This window comes from Alternaria ventricosa, assembly GCF_023758065.1.
Source record: "Alternaria ventricosa strain BMP 2768 chromosome Unknown scaffold_30, whole genome shotgun sequence".
NCBI lineage: Eukaryota > Fungi > Ascomycota > Dothideomycetes > Pleosporales > Pleosporaceae > Alternaria > Alternaria ventricosa.
The window spans coordinates 171,521-186,069 of record NW_026055710.1 but is presented as its reverse complement, the minus strand read 5'-3'; the positions used below and the strand labels follow the sequence as shown (position 1 = coordinate 186,069).

The 14,549-nt window shown below is 53.3% G+C and overlaps 7 protein-coding genes across 7 annotated transcripts; 3 read left to right on the top strand and 4 right to left on the bottom strand.

The window, feature by feature from the left end:
• Positions 1-212: 212 nt before the first annotated feature.
• On the top strand, positions 213-1,757 carry J4E93_010438 (uncharacterized protein; the record flags this gene model as incomplete). Its single annotated transcript, XM_049348318.1, has 3 exons — positions 213-299; positions 349-717; positions 762-1,757. 3 exons carry the CDS (start codon positions 213-215, stop codon positions 1,755-1,757), a joined length of 1,452 nt encoding a protein of 483 aa, XP_049194547.1.
• Positions 1,758-1,766: 9 nt separating this feature from the next.
• On the bottom strand, positions 1,767-3,846 carry J4E93_010437 (uncharacterized protein; the record flags this gene model as incomplete). Its single annotated transcript, XM_049348317.1, has 3 exons — positions 1,767-1,786; positions 1,842-2,013; positions 2,074-3,846. The coding sequence occupies 3 exons, from the start codon at positions 3,844-3,846 to the stop codon at positions 1,767-1,769; spliced, it is 1,965 nt and encodes a 654-aa protein (XP_049194546.1).
• A 323-nt stretch (positions 3,847-4,169) lies between these two features.
• J4E93_010436 (uncharacterized protein) lies at positions 4,170-4,826 on the top strand (the record flags this gene model as incomplete). Its single annotated transcript, XM_049348316.1, is given in 2 exon segments — positions 4,170-4,176; positions 4,192-4,826. The coding sequence occupies 2 exon segments, from the start codon at positions 4,170-4,172 to the stop codon at positions 4,824-4,826; spliced, it is 642 nt and encodes a 213-aa protein (XP_049194545.1).
• Positions 4,827-6,142: 1,316 nt separating this feature from the next.
• Positions 6,143-7,769, top strand: J4E93_010435 (uncharacterized protein; the record flags this gene model as incomplete). The annotated part of the gene is made up of 2 exons (XM_049348315.1): positions 6,143-6,151; positions 6,504-7,769. 2 exons carry the CDS (start codon positions 6,143-6,145, stop codon positions 7,767-7,769), a joined length of 1,275 nt encoding a protein of 424 aa, XP_049194544.1.
• A 132-nt stretch (positions 7,770-7,901) lies between these two features.
• Positions 7,902-9,173, bottom strand: J4E93_010434 (uncharacterized protein; the record flags this gene model as incomplete). The annotated part of the gene is made up of 3 exons (XM_049348314.1): positions 7,902-8,955; positions 9,032-9,104; positions 9,170-9,173. 3 exons carry the CDS (start codon positions 9,171-9,173, stop codon positions 7,902-7,904), a joined length of 1,131 nt encoding a protein of 376 aa, XP_049194543.1.
• Positions 9,174-10,059: 886 nt separating this feature from the next.
• On the bottom strand, positions 10,060-10,752 carry J4E93_010433 (uncharacterized protein; the record flags this gene model as incomplete). Its single annotated transcript, XM_049348313.1, has 1 exon — positions 10,060-10,752. The coding sequence occupies one exon, from the start codon at positions 10,750-10,752 to the stop codon at positions 10,060-10,062; it is 693 nt and encodes a 230-aa protein (XP_049194542.1).
• Positions 10,753-14,026: 3,274 nt separating this feature from the next.
• Positions 14,027-14,374, bottom strand: J4E93_010432 (uncharacterized protein; the record flags this gene model as incomplete). Its single annotated transcript, XM_049348312.1, has 2 exons — positions 14,027-14,188; positions 14,252-14,374. The coding sequence occupies 2 exons, from the start codon at positions 14,372-14,374 to the stop codon at positions 14,027-14,029; spliced, it is 285 nt and encodes a 94-aa protein (XP_049194541.1).
• Positions 14,375-14,549: the final 175 nt, after the last annotated feature.

Genomic DNA, 14,549 nt, shown 5'->3' with positions numbered 1-14,549 from the left:
GAAGCGATAAACAAGATGGCTGTCCATTTATATCTGAGTGCCTCGTTACGATGCGATGAGAGGTGGTATGATAGTTGCTATGATGTCTGAGAGTGAGGAGGAAAGCTCGAAGGGATACGCACGTGCATTCGCGTTCGGCGCCAAGCTAGCGCGACTTCCTCAGCCTTCATTCACGCAACGCTGTTGCAAACATCCAAAACAACATCGCGACAATGTTACCCGACGAGATCATCGCCCAGCTGTCCGCTGAATTCCAATGCCGCGATCAGCAAATTCATCATCTTGCAGCCCTTTATAGCGTCCGTACACCCCTCAGACTTCAGCGTCATTGTACTGACAAATACCCAGGCGCATCTCCCATCTCCACCCTTTCTGAACATCCATGGCCTTACCGCGACTGGAAAATCCTCGATATTGCGCTCCTTCTTCCATCTGTCTCGTATACAGCACACGATCATCAACGTTCGCGAATGCATAACCGCGCGGCATCTCCTGGAGCGCATCGTCGCGGCTAGTCTGGATGCGCTGGATGAGTTCAACGATGAGAAGATTGACAGGAGACCGTATGCGCGTACAGAGAACTTGAGCGCGCTATGCGTCAACATGGAAAAGCTATTGGCGGGCAGGGGCAAGTTTGTGCTGGTACTCGATGCGGTGGATAAATTGAGGGAAGGGGGTGGAACGTTGATTGCTGCGCTGGGGAGACTAGGAGAGATGGTATGTTATGCATTGCACGGCTCACGGCACGGGAATACTAACAGTATGAACGGATACCAAACCTTTCCCTCATCCTCACAACAACCCTCCCCCTCACGCCCTCCGTCCTCCACTCGTCATCAGCCTCCTTCCTCCACTTTCCATCCTACGCACGCAGTGAACTCCTCACAATCCTCGGCGCCAACCCACCAAAGATCTTCCTCGAACCGCCCTCCCTCGAACAGTTCCCAGACTACACACCCGATCTCGCAGCCGAAGACGACCAGTGGCTCTGGGGCCGCTTCATCCAAGCCGTCTACGACTCCCTCGCAAAGCACACTGGACGAGATCTGATAAGTTTCAAAAGCTGCGCCATGCGCCTCTGGCGACCGTTTGTCGAGCCCGTGGTATCGGGACAGTTCGGCACGCGCGACTTCTCGCGCTTGATGGTGAACAGACGACATTTGTTCCAGCTTGAAGACTCAGTCTTGGATCGCATCATCTCAGACACCGCCAAACCCGTCAAAGAGGCAGTGCCAGCAGGCATCACACCAGCGACGCCCAGCAAGAAGAAGCCAGCGAACATGACAGCGCATACCCTTCCATACTTCACAACCCACATCCTCCTCGCTGCGTACCTGGCGTCCTACAACCCCTCACGAACCGACGTCACATACTTCATGAAGCATACCGATAAGCGGAAGAACAAGCGACGCGCACCCAGCGCTGCATCTTTCAGCGTCACGGGCAAGCGCACAGGAGCCAAGCATCGGAAGATCAGTCGACATCTGTTGACGCCCAGCCCGTTCACTCTGGACAGGTTGCTAGCGATCTTCAGAGCGCTGCTGGAAGGCACCGTGCCACAGGTGGCGGATTTATACACACAGATAGCTACACTGACGAGCATGCGGCTGCTCGTCAGAGCGGGAGGAGCAGGAAGCAACGACGCACTAGAAGGAGGCGGACGGTGGCGCGTGAACTTTGGCTGGGAATACGCACGCGCACTGGGCCGAAGCGTGAATCTGGAAGTTGGTGAATATCTTGTTGGTGGTGTAGACTAGGCCTTGAATCTATTTCATACTCTCCAACACTTGGCTAGGTGTATGTAGAGGACGTCTAAGAACTACAGCTACACTGCAACATACCCTTATACTTCGGTACATCACCACAGAACCTCTCTTCCTCCTCTGCGTTCCACTCCCAGCTTTCTTGGAAGGGGTTTAGCGCGAGTTTCATGATCTGAGGAAGGATCTCGCGTTCGTGTTTCTTTTCGACGCGCTCGATGAGTTCGTCTAGAATCCAGGAGCGGGGGATGAACTGTGTTGACATTAGCATCTTATGTCTCAAGTAACAAAAGCAGGTAAAGTTAGAACTTACGTTAGGATTAACAGCATCCATACCAGCCTTCCTCTCCTCATCCTTGCCCTCCCCCCAATCCTCCTTCACCCTCTGCGACCATTTCTCCAACCACTTCCCAATGCGCTCCCTGCCATCACTCTCCTGCCTCGGCGCGTCGTTCCTACGGAAGAACCTGCCCGCAACATCTTTCCTCTGATCCTCCGTCTCCACTTCACTCAACTTAACATTGCCCAACCGCCTAAACGCATGATGGAAATCCAACTCATACATCTGCAGCGTATCCAACAACTCCGACATCAGATCCTCGAAATCACTCTCCTTCTGCGTTTTGAGGCCCAGACGAAGCGTCATGAGACGGCGGTACTCAGCGAGGAAAACGGCTTTGTACTCTTCGCCTGCGCGGTCGATGGCGGATTCTCCGCATTTGACTATGCCGTCTGCTTCTTCTTCTGTTACGCCTTTTTCGACGAATTGGGCTTCGTCGACTTTGCTGCCGGCGCCCATGAGCTCGCCGAGGGCTTCGCCTAGGCGCACGAGGTTCCACCAAATGATGGTGGGTTGATTGCGGTAGCTGTAGCGCAGCATGTGGTCGTCGTGGTTGGGCGTATAGGTAGGATCGAAGGTGTCGAGGAAGGCGAAGGGGCCGAAGTCGATGGATAGACCGAGGATGGAGGTGTTGTCTGTGTTTAGCACGCCGTTCATGAAGCCGTAGGCTTGCCATTTTGCGACGGTTTCGGCGTTGCGGCGGAGGATGGCGCGGTAGAGGCGGACGTAGCGGTTCTCTTCGCCTTCGTTCTCGCCTTCGATGGTTTCTTTGGGGATGCCGGTGTGCGTCTGGGTGTGGACTTCCTTTGCTTCGCCGGCGGGCAGCTTAGAGGGGAGCTTGTCCCAGCCGCCGTAGACGTGCTCGGCTGTGTAGTCTGCGATTGTGCGGAGGGTCTTTCGGTCTCCGCGGATGCGTTGTAGGTCGAATGTGCCGAAGCGGATCCAGCTTTGCGCAAACCGCGTGACGATGGCTCCAGGCTCTGTCCGTTCGCGCATAACCTTGCTTCCATTGTTCAGGGTGAGCGCCAGCGCTCTTGTACTAGGGATTCCAATGGCATTGAGGTATTCGGAGACGACGAACTCTCGAATAGAGGAGCGCAGTACTGCGCGGCCATCGGCGAAGCGGGAGTATGGTGTCCGCCCGGCGCCCTTCAATTGGATCTCGTATCGTGTTCCGGTCGCTGGGTTGGTAGACTCAAACAAAGAGATGGCGCGTCCATCACCAAGTTGGCCTGCCCATTGTCCGAACTGGTAGCCTCCATAGCATTGTGCCCAGGGGTATACACCAGCCTCTGGGTTTGACTCATCCCATGTCAAGATCTTCTTTCCAGCGACGACTTCCTTGAATTCATCCGTCTTGGCCTCCTCTTCCTTCAAGCCAATATCCTGCATTGCTCGCTGGCTGACAGCTAACAGCTCTGGCTCTCCCTGTGAGTCGGGTCGAACATATGTGTATAGTGCTCCCTTGACCATGCGCGGTCCGAGCATCTGCCGTGGCGCATCGTGCGAGTCTTTCGGTCTGGGGAACGCGTCATCGGCGGGAAGGTTGGATGTGAAGACGTTCGATTTGGGAAGCGACTGCAGCGTGTGCAGTTCGTTGGTCGAGTTGCTCGCCGTCTCTGGAATATCGAGGTGCGCCATGACTTGATTGAGGCGCATAAAAGTGTGGAAGGGGTTCTTGCAGATGTATTTCGTCGACGATATCGCTTTCCTGGTAGGCTGCAGCGCAGTGGAAATTCGAAGCATGAGCTGCTAAGGGTATCAAGTGGTGTAGGAGGGAGGGGCGATGAGGGGAAAATGGCGGCACATATGGGCGCATTCGATGCTGATCAGTGTGATGTGAACGTTATGGGGCAGTGGCGTCATGCCTCGGACGAGCGGGCTTATCGATAAGGACGTCGTGGAAACATCAGAACGTCGCGGTGCCTGACTCGCGCGTTTCTCTTCTGAACTAAATCGCGGACGCGTCGACATCTCCGCCAATCAGCACATCCTTCCTCACGCAACGCATACCTTCTCCCTTAATTGTTAAAGGTGAACGCGAGCGTCTACACTATTACACTTCCAGGATGAACGGTCAGCCAATCCCAGGCTACTTCTGGGACGCAGAGAAGAAGAAATACTTCAGGATCCAAACCCAAACCGCAGCCCAAGGATCAAATCTCAAATATTCCTCAGCAAATATCAAGAAGACAGAGCGCAAAGAGCGCATCCAGAATGTCGCACTCGCGCGTTCCAATAAGCTTAAAAAGGAGCGGGTCGTCAGGCGCAACACGAACAGCTTCGCCCAGACAAACATCGATAGGGAAATCGGCCTGGAAAGACGGTCACGCTATGTCCACGGTCTTTGGCCTGACGCATGCGCAGCCGGCATTCAAGAACGTCCCGAAAAGGTGCTACCTCCATGTGGACTCCGACTCTTTGCCAAAGACCCAGTACATCACACGATATACACAGTCCAAGGTGAGAACAGTGTGCACAGGCAGACTGCAGATCGCGGGAGTCCCAGCGTCCCATCAGAGGATTACTATTCCATACCCAAGTCGTCTTCACTAAAGAGTATCTATTCGTGGTATCCACGAGAAGAGGTAACGCGAACGACATCTACAGTCTCCTCGTTGTCCTTTCTACCGGCGACCGGCGCGCTTGCGGTAACGACCTATGGGTCGGATCGACCGCCAGAAGTATGGCTCAGCGACCCGGGACGCGACGATCCAGTAAGTTAATCTCAAACTCATAACCCCCACGTATGTAAACTCCTTAATGATGAACGGCTATGATTCATTTCACGTTCGAAAGACCAAATAATTTGAGTTAGCCAGCCGCTGTATAGCATAACTCAGAACGAACGAGCTTTTGTACTCACTCCAACATCATTTCACTCACTTTAAAAGACTTTTGCATCTTCCGAGACTCTCGCGCTGACTCACAATGACACAGTACGTAGGGCAAAAGTTTACACCGAAAGACTGTTCAGCTATCTGGGGTGCTGCTGCTAGACCAACAACGTTCACGGCATCACCAGGTCTCGCAAATAGTGTTGCAGCAACCTGGACCGAGCACCTCGCAGTTGCGGCCTCGAGTTCGATGCTGCTATTCACTCGCTCACAGGGAGGTGCGTGGGACTCTCAAGCTGTAGTGAAGTCACTTGAGTCGGATCTCTTGGCCTTGGAGTGGATATCGTATACTACTGTCGCGCTCGGCTGTCGAGATGGAACCATCCGACTATACGACACAAGATCAGGGGGGTCAAGTCACGTCTTGACACATCCCGCGCCCATCTCAAAACTCAAGCGTGCCGATGACGAGACTAGATTGATATGCTCGGGGCTCAACGACACGCTTTTCCTATACGACATTCGCGCACCCCGCTTATCTCGAAACTCGTCGCGAAAGACGTTCAATTACGACAACCATCACTACAATGAAGAGTACTTCAAGACCTTGTATCCGACTCATCGCGATAGTCACAAACGCCGCAAGCTAAACCACAAAGCTTTCAAGAACTGGTCGCAGCCAGTCATGACTTTTGCCCACCTGAACAGAGATGAGCTGGAACTGGACATCGATGTACATCCAAGACTCGGACTCTTAGCGGCAGCCCAAGACACAACGGAAGGTACGGTGATCCGGATTAGCAACATCTGGACGGGTAAATCTGTCAAGGAGATTGATCCAGGCAGCACGCGGCAGGCGAAAATCCGCGCACTCAAATTCGTTGAAAGCGGTTTTGACGGCAATGTCGACCTTTGGTCGTGTTGGGGTGGTGGGATTGCGAAATTTGGGTGGTCACACAGTAGGGGTCTTTAGATTCTGAGGCTCACCACAGAGATCTCAGACATGCTGGCCCACGAAGACTTCGAACTGGTGTTGATGGAAACATTCAGGATCTGTCATTGGTGCGAGCGACCACTAAACTCGCGCGACTGAAGCATGTTCATAGGGCCGCGCCGCTATAACGCAATCACACTTGCACCGACTTGTGACAGTGCGACACTGAAATCGTTCAGAAACATTTGCTGCGATTATCCGCTGCGTCACAATGAGCCTCGTCCAATCGCGCCCAGCAGTTACTAACGCACGTGCATTCTCTGTCGTTTGCTCCTTCCTCGCACCTGCCCCGATTGGATCGCGCGATTTCCTGGTCATCATGTTGATCTCACAACAATACGCGAAAGCTCTTCCCACTTAAATACCTCTAGCGACAGATTGAAGAGTTCTGGAGAGAGATTCACAGCGTCGTGGGCGACATTGGGTGAACGCCTTCACTCTCACCAATTCACCGTCGCTCTCCGAATTACAGATAATCCCCGAGCGAGCGCACAACCCAACTTTCCGCACCAACCATCGGTCTTTCCTCACCAAGGGTCCCAGGATTACACTTGGCACAAAACTATTCGCAGAGTCCCAAAGCCGCGAAGAAAATCATGTCGAATATCGATCTCGAAAAGTGCACCGCCACTTACTCGCCCGCCAGAGCTGTCCTCAGTACCACCCCCCGCCCCTCCGACATCAAGATGAAGTTCCCAATTCTCATCGCTTATATTGGTCTCTACGTCACAACTTACTACCTCAGTCCCACTGGTCCTGGATCCGAGCACCGCGACGGTGACTCCGGACGTATACCACCTCTGGCGATCGTGCTCATGCTACTCGGTCCTGAGCTCATTCAGAAAGCATTCGCTATCACGACTGCAATTTCGAAGACAGAGTCTCCTTGCTTTGGTTTTGGATGGCTGGCTTATAGCTTATCGCTCTTGTCGTCAGTGACGTCTGGCAGTGATGATTTGATGCGGGAACCGGAGTGCGATGTGAAGGTGTTGGACATGAGCACGGGGAAGAGACGACTGAACAAGGAGTTTGCTGTTACAAGGCTGCTCCGCGATCTGGAGTTTCGGTCTGCCCCGTCCAGCATCGATGGCAAGTTTGACCAGGATAGCGAGGTTGTCGTCGAGGTCCTCCAGCCCACTGACATATCCTCCGCCTCGACTTCCTTCAGAAACCTACTCCAGAGCGGTAGCTTGATGACCGCGGTCCTCCAATTCTGTCTTGCGGGCGCATTCTGGTTGTACTACGGCGATCTCTCACCCCTTCTGCTACTCAGCATATCAATCTTGCTTATCGAAGCTACCGCCAGCCTACCCGTCTGGACTGCTCAGAAAAACGTTTCCTTTACCCGGAATAGTCAGAACGGCGCATACGCACTCATGCGCGACACCGACTCCCCACCCAGCCACATCTACATCATCCAGCCTTCCTCAACGGCATCCACCAACACCGAAGGCATGATCGCACGTCACGACACATCCACCAACGCCTCAAACCCCTGTATCTCACCCACCATCCTCATCGCCGGTGCCTTCTTGAGCCAAGCACTCCTTTACACCCAGCTCTCAGATAACGCAGCGATTGCTATGCTGATTATCATGTTCGTTGGTACGATTAGTAACATTGCTATCGTTGCTGCGCCGCGCGTGCCACATGTCGATGATATGGAACTAAGATCTGTGGGTGTGATGAAGGGGGAGGGGAGTGTCGTGGAGGTTTTGAAGGAGGTTGAGGCGGCGTTCGAGGGGTATGGAGATGTGCTACTGAAGCAGTGTTTCCCTGAGATGATTGGGAAATGGGAGCGTGGAATGGAGAAGGGGAGGATGGGGGAGATGGACTAAAGACAGTCGAGGTAGTCTTGTTTCGCAAGGTCGCAAAGTGCATGTCCGGTATCAGAGCTGTTAGTAACAAGCCCATCGATCACACGCAACGAATCCAGACAGCAGAGCACCTGAAATCATAACATCTTAAATTCACGTCCCCGTCCCCGTCCCCCCTTTCTTCCCTCCCCCCAAAAGCGGTAACCTAACCCTTCGAAACACCATCCCCCCACCCCTCTGCATCTGCGCCACGGCATCCCCCAGCAGCACCCGTATCGCCCCTTCCAGCCTCTTATCCTTCTTCCTTCGCATCCACAACAGCACTATACCCAATATAAACACATCAACAGCAACATGCTTGAAACACGCCCATACCCATCTCCACACGCCCCGAAAGAGCTGATAGTGTACTGAATGCGCAAAGAGCCTTCTTGCTTCTAATTGTTCGCGCAGGGCGGCGACTTCGGCCGTCATCTTCATGAGCGATTGCTCAACGCGTTTCCGCCATTTCTGGTCTGCGACTGATTCTTTCGGGGAGCTGTCTTTCGCTACGCCGGCACCGGTTCCAGCAGCGGGGGCGGGTGTGCTGCCGAAACCGGGTATGGGCATCTGAATTGGTTTGCCCAGCACACCCATGCCGCGATTCCGTGGCGCGGGCGTGGGCGTCTGTATAGGTATTGGTTCTGCGCGGATCAACTGCTGTAAATCGGTTTGTACGCCTGCGTCTTCGAGTTCGGGGGCGGCGTCGTCGTCGTCGGGGTAGGATGTAGGATTGTATTGGCTATCTGGGGCGTCGACGAAGACCTCGCCTTCACGCTCGATTTCCGCTTCTTCTTCCTCGAGCTCTTCTTCGGATTGCGACATTGGTGATTTTACGCGGAGGGGCACGGCGCGGCGTTCGAGGTCTTCGGACTCGTTTCGAGGGCGGTCCATGTCGTTGCTGCTGTTCATGGCTGCGCGGCCACTTTGGCCTAGCTCGTGCTGAGAGTAGCCGGGGGTTATGTGGTCGGAGGTACGTAGCGGCGAGGAGGAGGATGAGGAGGGCACGTTGGATTTGACTTGGTCCCAGACGAATTCTAGCTCGGCGACTAGTTCTCGGGAGTCGGGTGACGGAGAGGCGTACTTGTGCATGGTGTCGATGAGGGTGGTGATGTAGCGGCGTTTGGCTTCGGTGCGGGAGAGGCCGTTCTGCTGTTTCCAAGCGTCCCTGGGAATGTTAGTTTCTGTTCGTGTATGCATTCCATGATAGGGACTCGAATGGTGCTATGCGCCAAGTGACATACCATTTCTCCCGTGCTCGTTGCGACTGGTCATCATTGCCTCTTGGACATTCCATTATACCGTCGACGTCGCCCTCTGTTTTGGTCAGCTCTGGTCGTAGCACAGTCCCCCTCCGCATCATTTCCCTCGAGGCAACGTACCCATGGCCTGCTTATACAGTCCATACAAGCGTAACCTGGTCGCAGACGGCGGTTTCTGCGACCCCGTCCGTATCTTGTTGACAGTGTTGAGCGCATGGCTAAAGACTCGATCTATATGCCTTATTGTCAGCAAAAGTTCCTCCCATCTCATCTCACCCCAGATAAACCTACCAACCGAGTCCGACATTACGAGCGTGGATATCGCGCCCCCATAAACGGGAATCGGCGCATTGATTGGTGTGGCGGTGCGTGAGAGTGCCTCAAGAGCAGGCACAAGGTATTCAGCCAGGCAGGAGCAAAAGACAAGGTAAAGTACAGCGGCGCAATGGATGGCGGACGGCGTGCATGATGCGATGACAATGCGGAGCCGTGTGGAGATGGCATTCGTTGTCGCGCGACCCTGGCGCTTTGGCCTCGGCTCTTCCGGAGCGGGCGCGCTTGCCATGTGGCAGTGCGGTCGGCCGCCGTTTCACGTGTCAACACACTTTGATTGGATTCACCGCACTTTGTTGTCTTGCTGATATACTTAAAGACGCTTTGTCCTTCTGTCACGAATCACAGCATACGCGATAACGGTCGTGAAGCTGCTCACTTCTGGAGCAGGGATCTGGGCGACGAATCGGGCAATGTTTTCCGCACGCGATTCCTGGACGAGACGAGATACATTTGCGACGCAAGACTCGTTGACTCCCTGTGGCTCCTATTCCCATCTGTCTCAAGTCTGACATTACATCTCACAATCGCATCTACCAGCTTGCTACCACTGGCTGCACATCGCTCGTGAAAGACCACACGCCTTGGGAGTTGACAGCATGAACAATCGCCTTCCTCGCTACATCCTGTCTACGCGTGGTAGTCGCAATCTGAGTCGAGGTTCCCTGGCATGACTATTAGTATCGCCCTTCGAAGACGATTGACCAACTCACCTGTACGCGGGCACCCCTCACGTTCGTGTAGGGCCTGCCAACTTCATCCGTACCAGTCGGGTACTCCACAATGACGGAATACGCAGTCGCGCTGGAAACCGGCGACCAGCTGACCTGGTAGTCTCCAGCATCATTGCTCCTGCGCAGAGATACGCCTGCAACCTTGGCCGGACGCGAAACACCACCGACCGCGCGTATCTGCCCCGTTGTGTAGCACCCATTTGACGTGCCAGAGGTGGTGTAGAACCGCCATGAGACAGGCGCCTGTCCGTTCTTGCAAACACTGCTGAACTCGTGCACAGCTGTGAACGCCGAGTTGCCAGGGTACTTAGTGAGGAAGTTGTTGCCAAGGTAGGGGTAGAAAGTATCGCTGACACCGAAGCTGTCGAAGTCGCGAAAGGGCTTCAGTTCAGCACGACTGCCGTCCGCGTACGTGGCTTCGAATGCCCATTGCACTCCCACGTATCGGTCTTTGTTAAAGGTGAGTTGCGCAGTGCAGCCACCGAGATTAAAGGCCTTGTAGTTGCTGGGAGCTACACTGCCGGTATACGGGTAGCTCCAGGATGAACTGCATTGTTGGCGCGGTTCGAGAGCAAGAGGCGATGCTGTCGTAGTGGTCACCAGGAGCGTAGAGAGAGTTGCGAGAGTGAGCTTCATGATGATTCTAAACGAACAAAGTGAACAACTACGAACACGTCAACCCGGGGAACCACTCTCCTAAATATCACTCCTCCTCCACCCTCCCAATTGACATCACCAGCGGGTCCAATGCACCAAAACTCTACTTATACAACTAGACAAGTCTTGGAAACTACATTACCCGCCCACGAGGAGCGCAACCCGCCAATTCATATAGCAGCCAAGACGGGCGTGTACAACTTTCAAGCGTCTCCAAGACGGACGGAGACAACACCCATAGGGGTATGCGGTTTAGCTGGTGATCATCTGCAGGCCGCGAGAAGCCTAGCTTTCTTGGCGCTGCAGGTCAATCTTCGTATTCGGTCTTGAGGCTTGGGCTTGGCTAGGGTGATCTGCGTTGGGTACGTGCGACGACTGAGACCATTTTTGCTTCGACGTTTCCTGGGTTTGAGTTCGATGTTCATGAGTGGTTTTACGAATATGTCTGACTCTGGGCAGTGCAGCAGGTTTAAGCCGGGCGGTGTATGTGGTAGGATTTCGTTTCCGGGTTTGGCACAGACTATCACTCGATGGTTTCATTCCACTGACAAGACTTGGTTTTATTCCTCGATAAAGATCCACCATCTGTAGCAGCTATCCTTTCATCAAGACCAGGATCTGAACCATACATATCACGAAAGTCACTCCATCGCCATACGTCGCATATCACGGACGATCATCGAAGACTGAACCTTTGTCGAATCCACTTCGAGAGCAGCGTCTTCCCAGTGGACTTTGAAGACCCAAAAGCCAACCTAAGGACACTTCCACCCACAGTTATCCCTGCAGAAATAGTTGCTCGCCTTGCAAGTATCAGAGCGGCAAGTAGTATCGCAGGTAGCCGGGTTGAACCAGCAGGGCCAAGACTAATCATCAATCACCCGAGTTAGTTCAATACTTCCACGGTGGATTGTGGGGATTGGGGAAGCGGAATCGAACTTACACGAAGGCAGTGCTCGAAGTTGTCTTTGCACTGGTCGCAGGTGGGGACTTGGACGGGCGGGCCGGTCTCTTGGGGGCTGGCGATGGGGGCGGCGCTGGGGCTGGCGTCGGGGTTGGTGATGGGGGTGGCTGTTGTGAGGGCCGCGATGGCGAGGATGAGGGGGGTTGTGAAATGCATTGTGGCTAGGTGGGTGGGGGTGGTGGGTTGTTGGGGGGATTGAGTTGAGGGTGGGTGAGGAGAGGAAGTTTCTTGGAGCAGCGGATTGGGGGGTTTATATATACCCAGGGCTGAAGGAGTTGGGTTAGGCAGCCGGAGGGGTTGAATCACCTTCATGGATCACCTGGGGTACGGATCTGCGTGGCGATATAGGAATGGTGATAGTGAAAGAATGGGAGGCTTGATACGATCAGTGGGGTGAGGGTGTGAGATTGTTGCACGGGTGGTGAGCTCTTTTACGCGATTTTATGTCGACGAGCCACTCACGACGCCCGCAACACACACGAGATACACGATGACTGAATCCGCCAATTAAAAAATGAAAGGGATGAGAAAGAGGTTATGTCAGGGGCGTTGATTCAACAATTGTAGTAAGGATACGGTTACATATTCCAACAACCGCATATAAGGAGCGCTCTCCACTACACCAACCCGCTACCTCAGACTTCCATTCCATCCTTGCCAACCAGCCTCCGTCTCATTCCTCCCTCAATCTCACTCTCTCTCTCTCTCTCTAATCTCCACTACCCTCTCACACTCTCAAACCCCAGCCTAAGGGCACTTCCACCCACAGTGCTCCCTGCACGCAGCGTCGTTACGACAAACGTCGTTGTGGCAAGTTATGATGCACATCCTGGGATTGATCCAACAGACCCAAGTCTATTTCCACACACAAGATTAGTTCAAATTAGTAAGAAGAGATGGGAAAGGGGGGTGTACCTTCTGGCAGTCCTCGAACTCCTTGTTGCACTTGTCGCAGATGGGGTCGCGGGCGACGAGCGGGTTGGCCGAGGTGATGGCGTTGGCGGAGGGGGAGGTGACGGGGTTGGCGGTGGTGAGGGCCGCGATAAAGAGGAGGAGGGGGGTGGTGTACTTCATTGTTGGTGGGGTGGGTGTGGTTTGGATTGGTGTGTGGTTTGGTGTGTAGTTGATGGAATTGTGTCGATGGTGGATGGAGAGAGGGAGGTTCTTGGGGCAGCGCATCGTGAGTTTATATGCACCTTGGGTGCCCAGGTAGTGTTCTAGGTAGCGATATACTGACATGGTAATGAAACAATGTAGGTGTTGATACAGAATAGTGGGTAGAGTAAGGGTGTGGAATTGGCGCATGGGCGAGCTATTTCACGCGACAGAAGCACGTTTATGTCAGGGGCGCTATTGCATGGTTGTATTAATCATGAGCACATATTCCAACATCCGCATGTAAGGATGAACTCAAGAATGTAGAACTATATGTAAGGATTACTAGATGTAAGGGAACAGAAATTACACGTAAGGACGGCTACATGCAAAGATGACGTAATATATAGATGAACACAACAACTCAGAAGCTCAATTTGCAGCTCTCTACTGAACTGCTAAATACATTATTAAAAGCAATATGAGAATTAATGGCGATCTTGCTACAACAAGAGAAGACATCCCAACACATGCGGATCTGTTTGTGCCTCCTTTCATTCACTCGGGGTTTTGGAACTTACCCGAGCTCGTGGGCACTCTATAACTCGAATTCGGCTGTTCCTCATCTCCTCACTCTCGACGCGTTCCATCAGTATCGGGTCTGCACTCCGAGTTGCATGTGGGTCACGTCAGCTGACCACGGTAACAATGAATGCCTTCACTTTCGACTATCGGCGACGTGGCTGTGGACGTATCGAAATACATGATCAGCAGCTTTGAATGCAGACAGGCGAGGGATTGAAAGAAAGGGAGAGAAGCTGGGGATTGATTGCGCTCATCTGAACGCGACTAAGGTCCTCACAGTGAAGAGACATCAGAAAGGTAGTGTCAGGCGAGGAGAGAATGTTCGAGACGCGTCACCTTTGCTCAGGTATATTCACATTCACATTCATATTCACATACACATTCACATTTAGGGATTCAGTATGTGTAAGTATGTAGTTGACATTCATCTTTAGGTTAGGTTACCAATGATGTATCATGCTACCAAGTCTCGTTCATGTTCAGTTCCCAATATTCGCAATGATGACAAGCATTCAGCCAAGACAGATTCTCATCCCAGCCTCCATGCTACCCGTTGCCTTGCATGCCTCACTGATGTTCATCCACTTCCGTGTCGCCCGAGGTGTGTACCTACGCCCACATGTCGCAGGGGGCATGGGTGCATCGACCGCAAGGCTTCGTCTCGCCCGCAGGTACGTACTTGCAGACATCGTTGGTGCCACAGTCGTAGAAGCACTTCTGCCATTCAGGACCTTTGAACTTGCCGTCCTCAAGCTTGTCCTTGCATACGTCCTATTTCAATTAGTTTCTGGGTTGAACATCAAAGACTACAAGTGCGGGGCTGTGGTAACTTACTTTCTCGCAGTGTTCAAGGGTGTAGATGTCGCACTTCTTGCACAGCCAAGATTCCTCTTGCTTGTCGCCGCCGGCGAGGACGAGGGCGGAGGCAGCTGCCAGAATGAGGATGGAGAGCTTCATGCTTGGGAGTGGGTTGATGTTGATGGAGTTGTTGTGGTTGATAGAGTTTGTTTCGTGGTGAGGTGGACGTTGAGTGTTTTGAGTGTTTGATCGTTGGTGGAGGAGCGAAGAGGAGAGAGGGAGGATGGGCGGGATTATATAACCGTGGGAAGAGCAGGGAGAAGCGGAGCTCTAG